The sequence below is a fragment of the Saimiri boliviensis genome, chromosome 11, assembly GCF_048565385.1.
Source record: "Saimiri boliviensis isolate mSaiBol1 chromosome 11, mSaiBol1.pri, whole genome shotgun sequence".
NCBI classification, from domain to species: Eukaryota; Metazoa; Chordata; class Mammalia; order Primates; family Cebidae; genus Saimiri; species Saimiri boliviensis.
Window position 1 is genome coordinate 27,948,509 of NC_133459.1, and position 15,213 is coordinate 27,963,721.

Consider the following 15,213-nt stretch of genomic DNA (forward strand, 5'->3'; position numbering starts at 1 on the left):
CGTCTCACTTTGTTGCCCAGGCTGGAGTGCAGTGGTGCCATCTTGGCTCACTGCAACCTCTGCCTCCCAGGTTCCAGTGGTTCTCCTGACTCAGTTTTCCGAGTAGCTGGGATTACAGGCACCTGCCACCATGTCTGGCTAATTTTTGTGTTTTTAGTAGAGACGGGTTTTGCCATGTTTGCCAGGCTGGTCTCCAATTCCTGACCTCAGGTGATCCGCCTGCCTTGGCCTCTCAACGTGCTGGGATTACAGGGGGCCATCGTGCCTGGCCCGTGGGTTTCTGGGAACTTATCTGATAGGGAATCTTGCAAGGGACAGTGGCAATGGAGAACTCTCAAATTTCTTGAATGTGTGCATTCTTCTGCACAGTCTTACTTTACTTAGATCTGCAGTTCAAACTTTAAAATAAAAAAGCCCCAAATACTATTTAGGGGATCCCATTTTGGAAGAAAGGGAAAGAAACTAAAGACAGGGAAAAATTGCTTAGGAGAGAACAGCTGCAATATTGAGGGGCCAACAGGAGTGAACACAGGGATGTGAGAACAGGAGAAACCTGGATGCCTCCTTTTGAGGAATTCGCAGCCTTCGGACCTGAGCAGGCTGTTCCTCGCTCCCTCCCTCCTGCTCACAGAGGTTTGGCCCACAGCGCAATCATCACAAACCACAGCAGTTCTGAGAATGCTCTGCTCAGACTCTAGGTAGTCCCATGACCCCTACCTCGTGTAACCTGACCCAGACACCCAGTTACCAGGATGTATAAAGGACACCTGATTCTTTCCGTGACAGTGTGGTTACCCTAAACCTCCTAAGACATGACTACAAAGAGAATCCCAGTCTCTGGCTTCAGTCCATATGAGAACAAGTAAAGCCGCCTGAATCTGGGTCAGAAAGGAAAGTCGCCCTTCTGGAGCACGTGGAGAATTACTGCTTGTCTGACAGTCTATAACCATAGGGTAGTAGTTCTCAAGCCTGGCCTGGGCAGCACAGTCACCTGGAGAGCTTTAAAAAAATAGATGCTCCAAGCCATCCCAGACCTACTAAGTACCTTAGGAGTGGGGCCTAGGAATAGGTACAGTAGTTTCTAATAGCACTATAGGTCAAGCTAGGTGTGGCGGTACACACCTGCAATCCCAGCTACTCAGGAGACCAAGGCGGGAGGATCCCTTGAGCCCAGGAGCTCAAGACCAGCCTCGGCAATGTGGCATGATCTCATCTCTAAATAAATAAATAAATAAAAACTGTCTGGGCCGGGTGCGGTGACTCAAGTCTGTAATCCCAGCACTTTGGGAGGCCGAGGCGGGTGGATCAAGAGGTCAAGAGATCGAGACCATCCTGGTCAACATGTGAAACCCCGTCTCTATAAAAAATACAAAAATTAGCTGGGCATGGTGGCGTGTGCCTGTAATCCCAGCTGCTCAGGAGGCTGAGGCAGGAGAATTGCCTGGACCCAGGAGGCGGAGGTTGCAGTGAGCTGAGATCGTGCCATTGCACTCCAGCCTGGGTAACAAGAGCGAAACTCCGTCTCAAAACAAAAAACAAAAAACAAAAAAAAACTGTCTGATAGTTCATGTGGGCAAATTAAAAAATAAATAAATAAAAGCACTACAGATGGTGTGCTGTGAAGCCAGAGTTGAATATAATGCTTTGTGGAAGTATCTTTTTTCGTTTGAGAGGAAGTCTTGTTCTGTCATCCAGGCTGGAGTTCAACGGCTCACTGCAACCTCCACTTCCCGGTTCAAGCAATTCTCCTGTCTCAGCCTCCTGAGTAGCTGGGACTATAGGCATGTACCACCATATCTAGTTAATTTTTGTATTTTTATAGAGACAGGGTTTCACCATGATCTGCCCACATAGGCCTCCCATAGTGCTGGGATTACAGGCGTGAGCCACCACGCCTGGCTGGAAGTATCTTGTTTTGAGCTAAAGGGAAATTACTTAAGTTCCACAGAAGGAAATAATAGAAGCTGCCTTTTTTTTTTTTTTTTTTTTTTTTTTTCCCCTAAGTGGTACCTGCAAACAGACCAGGCTGTTCCAGCTTTCTCTGGCTCTCCAAGAGGGAATCAATTAGGAGGCAACTGCATTCAGCTGCTGAACTTTTCCAGCCCTCCCTCATCATCACAGTAGAACTTAATAAAACGTGCACTTTTTCCTGACATTTAGATTTAGATTGAACTAACATTTTAGGAGCACCTGTTTTGTGGCAGGTCCTGCAGCAAACGCAAACTACAAGACCGTGGGAGAGGCACTACATGGTTCTCACGTAGGGTACCTTCCTGGAAATGGAGACGTGTTCATCAGAGCTGTATCAGTTCCTTCCAATACAGTCCTCAGTGAGATTCTTCCCTGACACAATGCTTTATTACCTACAATCAACACATAATTTGGAGTTTACTGACCGATGTGTCTTCTTGACATTCTTTTCAATTTCTGAAATGCTGGATGTGGCTGGGCTGATTGCACAACCTTGAATTTATCTGAGGCATATCCTCACCTCCTGTCAAAACATATAGACTGAAGTTTTTTTTTTTTTTTTTTTTTTTGAGATAGAGTCTTGCTCTGTAGCCCAGGCTAGAGTGCAGCGGCGTGATCTTGGCTCACTGCAACCTCCGTGTTCCGGATTCAAGTGATTCTCCTGCCTCAGCCTCCTGAGTAGCTAGAATTACAGGCGCCCACCACCAGGCTGTCTAATTTTTTTTGTATTTTTAGTAGAGACGTGGTTCCCCAACACTGGCCAGGCTGGTCTAGAACTCGTGACCTCAGGTTATCCACCCGCCTCGGCCTCCCAAAGTACTGGGATTATAGGCGTGAGCCACTGTGCCCAGCCGTAGACTGAATTTTAACCATTAAAGTAATACCACATTTGCTTACCCTTTGGAAAACGATCAGACTAGTTGCTGGGAATCACAGAGTTAAAAAGAAGGTATTGTAGGAGAGTCTGCAGGTGTTTTTTGGTGGAGAGCACTACACCCATCTTAGCTGATTACCACTATGAACTTCGTCTGTACTGTCTCCATTTTTAAAGATGATGAAACGGAGGCTCAGACAACCTCAGTAACTTGCCAAATGGAAAGCCCTAGCCCTAGGACAAGTTAAGGCAAGGATTTGATTCCAAGTATTTTGATTCCCAGACCTGTGCTTTTGCCTTAGCTCCACTTTAGCAGCCCCGATGGCCCTACTGAATGCCTATTTATGTGCAAATTTATAATGGTTGGCAACTGACATACTGTTTTTATCAACCACATGCAAAAAGCATGAATTAAGATCAAACAGAATTTTAGGAGGAGGACAAAGTCATAAAGGTAACAAGAGGTTGAGTGACTTCTCTAAGACCAAACAGCTACTAAGAGGTTGCGCCTATATTTGACCAAATATAGATACTTGGGGTCTATATGGCACCAAAGCAGCTCTCTCTCTTTTTTTTTTTTTTTGGTAATGGAGTTTTCGCTCGTTACCCAGGCTGGAGTGCAGTGGCGCGATCTCGGCTCACCACAACCTCCGCCTCCTGGGTTCAGGCAATTCTCCTGCCTCAGCCTCCTGAGTAGCTGGGATTACAGGCATGCACCACCATGCCCGGCTAATTTTTTGTATTTTTACTAGAGACGGGGTTTCACCATGTTCACCAGGATGGTCTCGATCTCTTGACCCCGTGATCCACCCGCCTCGGCCTCCCAAAGTGCTGGGATTACAGACGTGAGCCACCGCGCCCGGCCCCAAAGCAGCTCTTTTTAACTAAGCCAAGATGCATGCATATACGGTGCAATGGAGAGGAACTCACATGAGGTTAGAGTCAGAAGCCATGGATTCCAGTCCCTGTTCCAATCACTTATTAGCGATATCACTCTGGGCAAGTCCCTTGCCCTCTGGAAACAATGATCTATGACCTACTCTTTACTGACAAGTGAAGATCCAAATGAATGCAAAAGTATTCTGAAAAATTCCTTAAAAAAAATAAGAGAGTAAGAGCTCAGGCAGGTCAGTCAGACATAGGTTTAAATTCTGACTGTCGCTTACTGGCTGTGTGACCTTGGACGAGTGATTTTACCTCCTATGCCTGTTTTCTCATCTGCAAAACGGGGATAAATCAAGTAAATACGTTAAAACATTGTTGTGACAATTAAATGACAGCATCCATTTAAACATGGGATTGCCTGACACAATAGTCGATCAATAAACATCAGCCATTAATATCCTAATAATTGTGCCTCTCGGTCTTCAACTACCTTCAAGTACGGTCTTTCTGAGCTACCCAAAGCGCTCTGGGCTTCAGTTTCAGTCTTGCTAGTCTCTGCCCCATTTCTCGGACCCTGTCCCTCTCTTCCCAGTCCACATCTCGTCTTAAAGCCCTCTAGAAACCCCAGTCCCCTTCCCCGGTTTCGGCGCCGTCTCTTACTCGACGACCTTGGCTGGATCCCCGTGGTGCCCATAGACAAGCGCCGGGACCCGGGCAGGCTCGGCGGATGCGGAATAGTAGGAGGCGGCAGGTCCGTGACAGCCAGAAGCAGGGAGCAGCCTCCGCCACAGCCGGCCGGGGGTTCGCACCCGCCACAGCGTGCTGCAGACCCACATGCTCCCTCCAACCAACACAGAACCTGACGCCCCCGGCTACGTCATCTTCCAGCGACCACGCGCCTGCGCCCCGCCCCGCCCCGCCGCGTGACCACTCCCTCACGCTCCCTGTGAAGGGCGTTTCCTTCCTCCGCTGCCCACGTGGTGGCGCCTGGCTAAACGGTTTGTGGGTCCCGAAGGGACCAGAGGGAGGTGCGGGGTTTGCGAGGCCGCCAAAGCGGCTCTCTCAACAGGAAGAGTCTGGGGCTGGTCCAAAGCTGTGTCTACAGCCTGCAATTTGGTGTTTGATTGGGAGGAAATCATTTACTCTCCTGGCCTTAGTTTACCCTTCACATAATTTATTGAGTGCTCACGGAGACAGGCTCTTTAAGGTATGATCTCACTTAATCTCCACTACCATGTAACGGCATAGGGAGGCAAAGTTTACTTCCCTACGCTGAGGAGAGCACACGAAAATTGCTATCGAGGCAGGAGTACGGGGCTTGGAGTTAGAAAACTTAGGTTCAAATCCTAGCCCTGCCACTTCCTAGCTTAGCCGCCGTGGGCAAGTGAAACTCTGAATTTGTTTTCTCATCGGTAAATGGGGATAATATGCCTCCTTCTAGATTGTTGTGAGGATTGAAATAATAGAGGAATGTTATTGTGGGCGGGAGAATGCATTGAAAAAAACGCTGCATTCAGATAAAAGGCAGGAATCACGAGAAGGCCCCCGCATTTCACTGGAAATGCTTGTAAAAAGGTGTAGCCCCATGAAGAATCTGGTCTTATATTTGATGTAGGGAAGACGTGAACATTACGAAAACCCCAGATAAGCTGTGGCTCGTGCCAGCGTGCAATCCTGTAGTCTGAAGAGAGGTGCTCTGGGATAGGGGTGGGAGCAGGGCTCTTGGAGGAGGTGCTGTTGGAGCCAGCCCTGTGATTCAAAGTCTTCTGTGTGCATAAAAATAATCCGAGGTCCCATCTTAGACCTACTGAATTAGAATCTTGCCGATGGGGGTTCCAGGAATCTACATCCTTACAAGCTCCCAAGAATATTCTGATGCAGGTGTCCCAGGAAACAGGTTTTAAGATACTGAGCCAGGGCTTTGAAGGATAAGGAAGAGTTCCTTTCTCTGGATTTTATTGACTTGAAGCTTGGCATCTCAGAGCCTTTCCCCTGAGGAAGAGAGCACAGCAAAGTGAGCTTTGACTTGGGCTAGACTCAAGCAAACCTGGCTTTGTGTTCTACCTCTGCCATTTTCCAGCCGTTTGATTTCGGACAAGTCACCAGGCCTCTCAGTGTCTTCATTTCCTTGTTCTTAAAATGGAAGGAATGCCAGTTATGTGTTTCAAGGTTGTCGTGAGGGTCAAGTGAGATGTTATCCACTTGAAGCATTTAGTACAATGATTGGCACATGGAAGCATTTGATAAATATTATCGGGGGTTATTGTGATTAAATGAGAAATATCACACGTAAAACCCTCAAACTGGGGTCTGGCTCATAGTATGTGCTCAATAAATGTTTGTATTTGTTTTCATTATTAGACAAAGTTGGTGTCCCATGGTGGGGGAAAGGCTTGGCCCCACATTTATGTGCGAGCACACACATGATGACCAGTCCTGCTTACACTTTTCCTCAGCAACACGTAGGCCTACTTGAGCTGGGAAGTACAACATAACCCTCTGTTGTAAAACTCCCTAGGTGACATTGAGATGTCGACATTCTCTTCTTCACCAAATTGGCCCCCCTGAATTTTTGGGAAGCCCATTCAGAAAGCCCAAAATGCTCTTCCCTGCCTCAGAAACTCCAAGTTCAGATGTCACTTCTTTGATGTTTCCCAACTCCCTAGGTCATCTTGTATTTTCCCTGGACCTGTGTTATGGCCTTTAGTACATCGTCTCTTATTTATTCCCCCTCCAGGCAAGAGTGGAGCCAGGTTTGATTTATCTCCATGACAGCAGCACCCAATATGGGCCTGGCATAGTGTAGGTGTCATAAATATTCCATGAGTTGCAGGTAATTGAATTTCTTCATGGCCTGGAACTGTCTGTGGTGCCATCTCCTTTTCCCTAGATTTGGGAAGGTCGCTCCAGGCCAGGACTTTCCTTCCTCCTCCTTCTCTCAAGAATTATCGAAGTTCGCCGGGCGCGGTGGGTCAAGCCTGTAATCCCAGCACTTTGGGAGGCCGAGGCGGGTGGATCACGAGGTCGAGAGATCGAGACCATCCTGGTCAACATGGTGAAACCCCGTCTCTACTAAAAATACAAAAAAATTAGCTGGGCATGGTGGTGTGTGCCTGTAATCCCAGCTACTCAGGAGGCTGAGGCAGGAGAATTGCCTGAACCCAGGAGGCGGAGGTTGCGGTGAGCCGAGATCGTGCCATTGCACTCCAGCCTGGGTAACAAGAGCGAAACTCTGTCTCAAAAAAAAAAAAAAAAAAAAAAAAAAAAAAAAGAATTATCGAAGTTCGTGGTCTTTTTAAAGTAAAGCAGAATGTCCTCTTCTCATCTGTCCACCTGTTGCTTGCGTTCTCTTTCTCCCTCCGTTCTAGTCTCTGCTGTCTTCCCATGCGTGAAGAGCAAAGGAATGTGGAATCAGTCAGATCTGGGTTCAAGTCCGGGGTCCACCCTCCCTTTACTAGCTGTGTGACCTTGGGCAAGTGTCCTATGCTCTCTGAACCTCAGTTTCCACACGTGTAAAATGGGATCAACGGTAAAACTCCTGTTATGAGGCTCCTGCAAGAGCCCTCTGCAAACAGCACCCTTGGTGGCTTCTTCTGTTCACTGGTTTTCTCTCCTTCAGTTTCCTTTTCTGGGTGGGCCTCACTGGCTCCTCTCTGCTCCAGCATCTATCCTAGTTTCTTCTCTAAGGTTTCCCCTTGGTTTATTCTTGCTTCTGCCTCCCTCCCCCTGTTCAATTCTCTGTGTCTAATTCTTGCCTGCTCTGTGTCTTTTGGTCCCTTGCCCAACTCAGCGTGGAGCTCATCAGCACTCACAAGAGAGGAGACTAAGAGCCCAAGAACTCTCAGCTCAGCTCTACCTCCTCCAGCCCCAGGGCCGCTTCAAGGTGTGCCAGTCTCAGTGTGAAGCCAGCTGGGAGTGGAGGCAGGGCACAGGGAGGGCCTACATACTCATTGAACTCCTACGCTCTGCTCAGTGTCACTGCCCAGTGGTCAGACCCATCTGCCCATAGCTTTCCTTACTTCAGCAGTTTATTCTCTAGGAAACTGGTTGGGGCTTTAAAAAAAAAACAAAAACCCAGAGATCAGAACTTATTACTTTTTTTTTTTTTTTTTTTTTTGAGATGGAGTCTCACTCTGTTGCCCAGGCTAGAGCACAGTGGTGCAATCTTGGCTCACTGCAATCTCTGCCTCTCAGGTTCAAGAGGTTCTCTTGCCTCAGCCTCCTGAGTAGCTGGGATTACGGGCACGTGCGACCACGCCCAGCAAATTTTTGTATTTTTAGTAGAGATGGGGTTTCACCATGTTGGTCAAGCTGGTCTCGAACTCCTGACTTTGTGATCCACCCGCCTTGGCTTCCCAAAGTGCTGGGATTGCAGGCGTGAGCCACCGCACCCGGCCCAGAACTTATTACTCCTTATTACTCCTCTGCTTAATGACTCTACTTCAGTGGGCTCACATTACTCTCAGAGTTGAATCTCAGGCCCCTTCCTTGCTCATAGTTTTTGGCCTGATCTACAGACTCTGCCAACTTGTCCAGCTATATCTGGCTCCCTTCTGCCCCCGACTCACTCCATGCCAGCTGCCCTGGCTTCCTTGCAGCTGCTTGTACCCACCAGCTCCTGCCTTTGCACAGGCTGTCCCCTCTGACTGCAACGTTCCTCCCCACTGATTTGCATGAGGTTGGCTTCTTTTCATGCTTCTGGTCTCAGTTCAGATGTCACCACATCACTTCTTCAACAAAGCCCTCTTGGACCACCTTATCTAAAGGAGATGCCCCTTCTCCAGCTTCTTTATCATGCTCCCTCATTTCCTTTGGTGGGCATATCTTAGACGGTAATGATATATTTATGTACATGTTTGCTGTTGAGCTTTCCCGCTAGAATGTAAGCTTCATGAAGGCTAGGAACATTTCCCTTTCATTCATTCATCCATTCAATGTTTATTGAGCATGAATTACATGCTCATGCCTGGTGGTTCATGCCTGTAATCCCAGCACTTTGGGATGCTGAGGCAGGTGGATCACCTGAGGTCAGGAGTTCGAGACTAGCCTGACCAACATGGTGAAACCCCATCTCTACTAAAAATACAAAGATTGGTCAGGCGTGGTGGTGTGTGCCTGTAGTCCCAGCTACTCGGGAGGCTGAGGCAGGAGAATCGTGTGAACCCGGGAGGTGGAGGCAGTTAACCAAGATCGTGCCACTACACTCTAGCCTGGTGAAAGAGCAAGACTCAATCTAAAAAAAAAAAAAAAAAAAAAAAAAAAAAAATCTTTGTGAAGCCTAGAATCATTTCTCTTTCATTCATTTGTCCATTCAATATTGATTGAGCCTCAATTACTTACCAGTGACTGGACGAGGTGGCACACACCTATAATTCCAGGACTTTGGGAGGCTGAGGAGGGCAGATCACCTGAGGTCAGGAGTTTGAGACCAGTCTGGCTAACATGGTGAAAATATTAAAAATACAAAAATTAGCCAGGCGTGGTGGAGGGTGCCTGTAATCCCAGCTACTTGGGAGGCTGAGGCAAGAGAATTGTTTGAATTCGGGAGGCAGAGTTTGCAGTCAGCCAACACCACGCCATGGCACTCCAGCCTGGGCAACAAGAGTGAGTTGTTGAATAAATGAATAGATCCCAATAAATATTTGTTGAAGGAATAGGTGTCCGGATGGGAGGCAGGTCTCAGTCCCTATTCAATTCAAACCAAACAACCTTGTTTCAGACCTTGGTGCTGTTAAATACTGTTGCATAACAGTATTTATGCGATATGATTGTTGCAGACCTAATATGTGATGATGAAATAAGTCCATGTGGGTAAAACACACAGAGGGTACCTGATCTTACATAGTAATGAGCAACAAGTTTGCAGATCATAGTGAAAGGCTTGTTCTGGGTAGAGATCCAAATATATTTAACCTGTGTAGCCAGAGGATAGAGTAGGACCAGGGAGGGTTAGTGAGGGAGGTAGACTTGCACGTCATGAAAACAAAAAACTTTGTAAAAACAATCGTTTCCAAAGCTCCAACAACCGCTCTTGGCAGGTGATGAGCACCGTGTTCTTGGAGATACGTAGAACACGCATTTGAAGGCGCCAAGGTAGAAGGGATTCAGGCATCGGATGGGACAGAGCCCGTGTGTCCCTGGGTCACCGTCCCTGAGAGCGCTGTACGGGAGCTAGGCGTGGGCCATGAGCGTGCTCGCCTGGCAGTGTTGGTGCCTGGTCCCTGGAGAGGTCCGTGGGCGTCCAGGCCCAGCCGCCGGGCCTCCTGGCCGGGAGGATGCGGGGAGCGGGGGAGGGGCGCGCCGGGGCCAGCGGGCGGCCGGACCCGCTGCAGCACCCGCCGCGGCCAGCAGGGAGCGCCGCGAGACCGCCGAACCCGCGACCGGGCCTGACGTCAGCGCCCCGCTTGCTCCGGCTCCCGCTCTGGACTCGGCGCCAGTCCCGCTCCGCGCCGCTCCGCTCCGGCTCCGGCTCCGGCTCGCCTCGGGCTCGGCTCGGGCTCCGGCGGCGGCGCCCCCCGCGCCGGGCCCCGGGACGGGCGGCGGCGCTCCAACCATGGCCCGTGCCCAGGCGCTGGTGCTGGCGCTCACCTTCCAGCTCTGCGCGCCAGAGATCGAGACTCCGGCAGGTAAGCGCGCGGCGGCCGGACCGAGCCTGCCCCGCCGAGCCTCGGGGCCCGTGGCGTAGCTCGGAAGAAAGTGTGAATGTTGGGTGACCGGGCGTTAGGAGCGTGCTCTCTGTGTGCGTCCGAGCGTAGGATGGGCGGTTGTGTGCCCGGGGTGTTGGGTGACTGCGAATGTGTGTGTCGGTGAGTTCTGTGCGCAAGAAAAGGTGCAGTGTGTCTGCGAGTATGTTGGGGTGGATGTTGTGTGCATCGAGGCAGTGGTGTGCGCTGAGTGTCTTGTGGGTCTGCCGGTGTGTAGTGTTTGTGCGGCCAAGTGGGTTGAGTGTGCATCTGAGTTTGGTTGTGTTGCGGGAGTTGTATCTGCTAATGTGTTGCATTTGTTTGCATTTTGCGTGCCGTGGCTGGGGCGCTGTATGTGTCTGAGAATGCGTTGTGTGTTTGTGTTATGCATGTGGCCGGGGGTGCTCTCTGGATCCCGCCCGAGTGTGGATCCGGGAACGCGTGTGTGGCGTGTGTGCTTGTGAGATCCGTGTACATGTGTGAAGGCGTGGGAACGGGTCCGGAACGTGTGTGTCCGTGCGCAGTGTACGTGTGGAGAGTGTCTGGGGTTTGGGCGTGTGCCGCCGGGGGCCGCGTGGGTCCGAGTGAATGCCAAGTGTGCCGGGAATGCGTGTGTGGGAGCGAGTCTGGAGCGGATGTGAGTGTGAGCGAGTGTGTCCGTGTGTGCTGGCTGCGCGTCCAGGAATGTTGCGAGTGTGGAGCGCGCCTGGGCCGCGGCTGCGAGTGTGCCCGGGGCCCGGGGCCGCCCGAGGGGGCGGTGGCAGGACGTGTGTGCGCGCGTGTGCGTGTGCGCGTGTGTGGCGCGCTGGGCCGGAACAAGTTGTCGCGGCGGCGCCCCCTGGGCTCCCCGGGTCGGGCCGGGCCCGAGGCTCGGGGGAGGACGGGGCCCCGCAGCCGCCGCCTCGGGCATGTCGGACTGTTTGTTGTTTCGCAAGTTCCGCGCGGCGCTGGCGGGCGGCTGATCCGAGGCGGCGCCGTGGCTGCGGGGCGCCGGAGCTGGCGGGGGCCCGGCGAGGGGCCGGCGGGCGGGGAGGGCCGGGCGGGCGGGCGCTCCTGCGGTGGTCGGGCCGCTGCTGCGCCCCGGGCGGCCGGGCGGGGGCTCTCCGCGGGCGGGGCTGCGACGTCGGGGCGCGGGCAGGGCCTGGCTCGGCGCGGAGGGACAGCGCCCCCTCCCGTGGCGTGCAGCACGCGCGGGAGACGCCGGGGCCTCCCGGGACACTCCCTCGGTGGAGCCGGCAACTTTGTGCGGCCACTCGGCCGGCCCGGACCGCCAGGTGTGTGCGTGAGTGTGAGTGTGGGTGTGGGTGTGAGCGTGTGGCTCCGCGCTTGTCTGCTGTGTGGTCGCGTTCTCCGGGTGTGTTTCGGGGTCTGGTGTCTTTTGGTGTGCGTGCGCGTGTGTGTTCGCGCAGCTGCATGTGTGTATACGGGGCTTGTGTGTGTGTGTCCTTGTGTGTGTCGGAGTGTGGACGGTGTGTCGGGTGTGTGTGCTTGTGTCCCACATCCCACCCTGAGGCCTGGGATCCCAGACCGCGGCCCCTTCCCGCGGAGTTTCGGGGCCCTGCTCCCGGTGACCTCCCCTGCCCCCGCCACTGGCGGGGCTGCTCCGCGGGCTCCGGGTATCCAGGAGACGCCCGGGGCGGGATCTGAGCCGAGACACGTGCCGGAGCAGAGCCGCCGTCTCTCGGTCGCCAGGCCCAGACAACTGACCTCCCCTCGCGTACGTGGCCCTGCCCCTGGCTCTGAAATCTCAGGCCGGAACTCCCCTGGCTCCCGCGTTCGCGCCGGCCGCTGGCCAGCTCTTGGGCCTCGCCCTGCAGCTCCGGGGCCATGGGACACAGCTTAACCGTTGACCTCTCGGTGCCCGAAAGGATGCCTAAGGCGACCTCCCTCCCCATCCTCCCCAACTTCTCTCCTAGGTCCTACTGCAACTTTGCCTCCCCCTGAGATCAAACCCAGCCGGTGCTCCCCACCCCCACACCTACCACCATCACTTTGATTTCGAGAACACTCGAATGCCCCAAGTCCTGCCAGCAGGAGGACTGTCAGGAACTGAAGTTTGGGAGTGAGGCCTAGGGCAGGTTACTCCTATTCTTGATGCCTCAGTTTCCTCTTCTGCCTCATAGCCATCATAATAATGGTGTATGGCACTTTTGGTGGATACCAGGTACCTTGTAAAGTAAGGCTCTGTCTGAGAGTGCCAGGAAACAAAAAATGGATTTGAGAGTTGTTACAAAGCCCAGAGGCTGTGATTTAAAGCTGGGGGCCGGGCTCACACCTGTAATCCCAGCACTTTGGGATGCCAAGGCGGGCGGATCATGAGGTCAGGAGTTCCTGACTAGCCTGGCCAACATGGGGAAACCCCGTTTCTACTAAAAATACAAAAACTATCTGGTCGTGGTGGCACGTGCCTGTAATCCCAGCTACTAAGGAGGCTGAGGCAGGAGAATTGCTTGAACCCAGGAGGCGGAGGTTTCGGTGAGACGAGATTGTGCCATTGTACTCCAGCCTGGGTGACAGGGAGAGACTCCATCTCAATAAATAAATAAATTAATAAAGCTGGGGGAGCCAGGTTCAAGTTCTGCCTCTGCCACTTGCTGTCCATGTGACCTTGGGCAAATCACTTCTAAAGTTCCTTGTCCCCTTTGTTACTCTTAGAGATGAACTCAGAAGCTGGAGTAGAATAGTTGTGATAGCCCATTGTCCCCAGTCTGGACAGAGTCAGCCCAACTCCCTGAATGCCTCCTGAGCTTTCTGGGTAGGGGTGGTGTGTGACGTCTTCTCAGCCTTGCAAACCTGGTAGTTATTTATTCTGCTGTGTTTTTGCTCATTTTGTCCTTTTGGTCGCTGGAGTTGTGGATGGCAGGAATGAGGGAGCGGCTGCCCAGTGGTTTCAGGTTGGGCAATAAAGGCTTGTTTGGGCACGCTCCCTTTTCCCTGGGGCTGGGGGAGGGGAGTCAGCAGGAAGTAGTGACAGTGGCTGGGGTGGGGATGTGGAGCTCCTGGACAGCCTGCTGCCCAGCTCTGGTGTCAGAAAAAACCCAGGGCATTGGCCAGGTGCAGTGGCTCATGCCTGTAATCCCAGCACTTTGGGAGGCTGAAGCAGGTGGATTACGAGGTCAGGAGTTCGAGACCAGCCTGGCCAAGATGGTGAAACCCTGTCTCTACTAAAAATACAAAAATTAGGCGGGTGCGGTGACAGGTGCATGTAATCCCAGCTACTCAGGAGGCTGAGGCAGGAGAATCGCTTGAACCCTGGAGGCAGAGGTTGCAGTGAGCCATGATTGTGCCACCGCACTCTAGCCTGAGCAACAGAGCGAGATTCTGTCTCTAAAAAAACAGAACAAAAAACCCAGGGCAAGCATTGTGCTTGATGGAGACAGGCCACCATCCTTCCATGATTTTCATCAGCTAAGCTGGGCATGTGGGGTGGCCTTTCCATGCAGGGCTGGGCTGGCCCTTCCCCATCCCCGGTAGCTGGCAGGGCCCACCCAGTCCCTAGTCTCAGCCTTTTGTGACGGCCCCTGTCCAGAGTTGCAGGGGGTGCCTTGTGTCCCCTTCCTCCCTCTCCCCCCCTTTCCCTTCCTAGTCACCCTCCTGCATCCTGAAACATCCTGCCTGCTCTCTCAGAGGCTCTTGTCTCTCTCTCCTTCTGTCCATTCTCAGCTATCTTTCACCTGCAGGCAGGTCTTCCCTCCTTCCCTCAAGGTGCCAGGGATCTTCCTAAAGCACATGTTTTAACTCAAAGTGTTTAAAAACCTTTGAAGGCTCCTTACTGCCTTCTGGGTACGTCCTTACCCCTGGCCCTGTTGCTTGCTCTAGCTCCTGCCTGCCTGCCCAGCCACATCTTGTTTTGTGTCACTTTCTCTTGCAGCCTATGATCTGGCCAGCCTGACCTTCTTACCAAAGCCTTAAATGCCTATGGCCTGCCATCTCCTGTCTGGGCCTTTGGGCAAGCTATGCTTTCTCTGCAGAACTTTCTAACTCCAGCTATTTGCTGGTGAACTCCTGCAACCTGATGGGCTCTCAGCTGTAAGCATCACCCACTCCCTAAAGCCCTCTTTGGTGATTCCCTGTCCTAGCCTAGGAAGTAGGGAGTGGGGGCCGATTGGATTTTTACACAGCATTGTAATTATTGTAATTACAGTTTATTAGTGCTGTCTCCCTTACCAGACTGAAAGCCAAGGACAGAGACTGAGTTTTTAGTTCACTTCTGAATCCTTAGTGCCAGATACAAGGCCTGGCCCACCGGGTCTGAATAAATATATGTGGCATGAAAGAATGTTTAGGGGGTCAAGTTCAGAGGTGGAGATGCCAGATGGGGGCGCACTGATTCCACTGAAGGTAGAGATTGAAGAACTAGGTTTTCCCTCCAGGAATCTGGAAAATTCTGCTGGTGTTATGTTGTGAAAAGCCCATGTTGAGAGTGTCATCTGGGAGCTTTGAGCTGGGGAGGTTAAGCCCCTGGCAAGGGAAGAAGGGAGCGGGCCTCTTGCCTGCCAGCCCCTCCCCCAGCCTCTGGCCCCACCCCCAGCAGCTGGCAGGGCCTATCCAGCCCCCAGTTTCAGCCTTTTGTGATGGGGCCTGGCAGTTGGTGAGGCATTGAGTCTCAACGATCTGTGTGAGTGGCTGGGGAGGGGAGCGGGGGGAGGCGGGGGGAGGAAACAGGAGGGCCCTGAATTAGGAGGGGGAGGGACGCTTCTTGGCAGACCCTCCCTCAGTCCTTAGTCCTAGATCTTGGGGTGGGCAGGTGGGGCCACAGCCTCTGTTCTGACTGCTTGTGCGCTGGAGGGAAGGGAGGAG

General features: G+C 52.4%; 2 protein-coding genes across 14 annotated transcripts in view; one reads left to right on the forward strand and one right to left on the reverse strand.

The window, feature by feature from the left end:
• Nucleotides 1–4,614, reverse strand: part of MECR (mitochondrial trans-2-enoyl-CoA reductase) — a 72,517-nt gene extending 67,903 nt beyond the window's left edge. For 3 of the 5 annotated variants that reach the window (XR_012512364.1, XM_010348176.2, XM_003937603.4), the window contains exon 1: nt 4,391–4,614. Coding sequence is in view for 4 of the 5 variants with exons in the window: in XM_010348176.2 (XP_010346478.1) it covers nt 4,391–4,566 (176 nt within the window). In the remaining variant the exon portion in view is untranslated. Of the gene's footprint in view, nt 1–3,775; nt 3,892–4,390 lie in introns of those variants that run through there. The other 2 variants (XM_074380412.1, XM_039474242.2) reach the window with 2 other exon arrangements.
• A 5,521-nt stretch (nt 4,615–10,135) lies between these two features.
• The window catches only part of PTPRU (protein tyrosine phosphatase receptor type U), a 98,805-nt gene continuing 93,727 nt past the window's right edge, over nt 10,136–15,213 (forward strand). For 5 of the 9 annotated variants that reach the window (XM_074380417.1, XM_074380414.1, XM_074380415.1 and 2 more), the window contains exon 1: nt 10,210–10,356. In XM_074380417.1, the coding sequence (XP_074236518.1) occupies nt 10,284–10,356 (73 nt within the window). In that variant the 5' untranslated portion in view covers nt 10,210–10,283. Of the gene's footprint in view, nt 10,357–15,213 lie in introns of all 9 variants that reach the window. The other 4 variants (XM_039473876.2, XM_039473874.2, XM_039473875.2 and 1 more) reach the window with 2 other exon arrangements.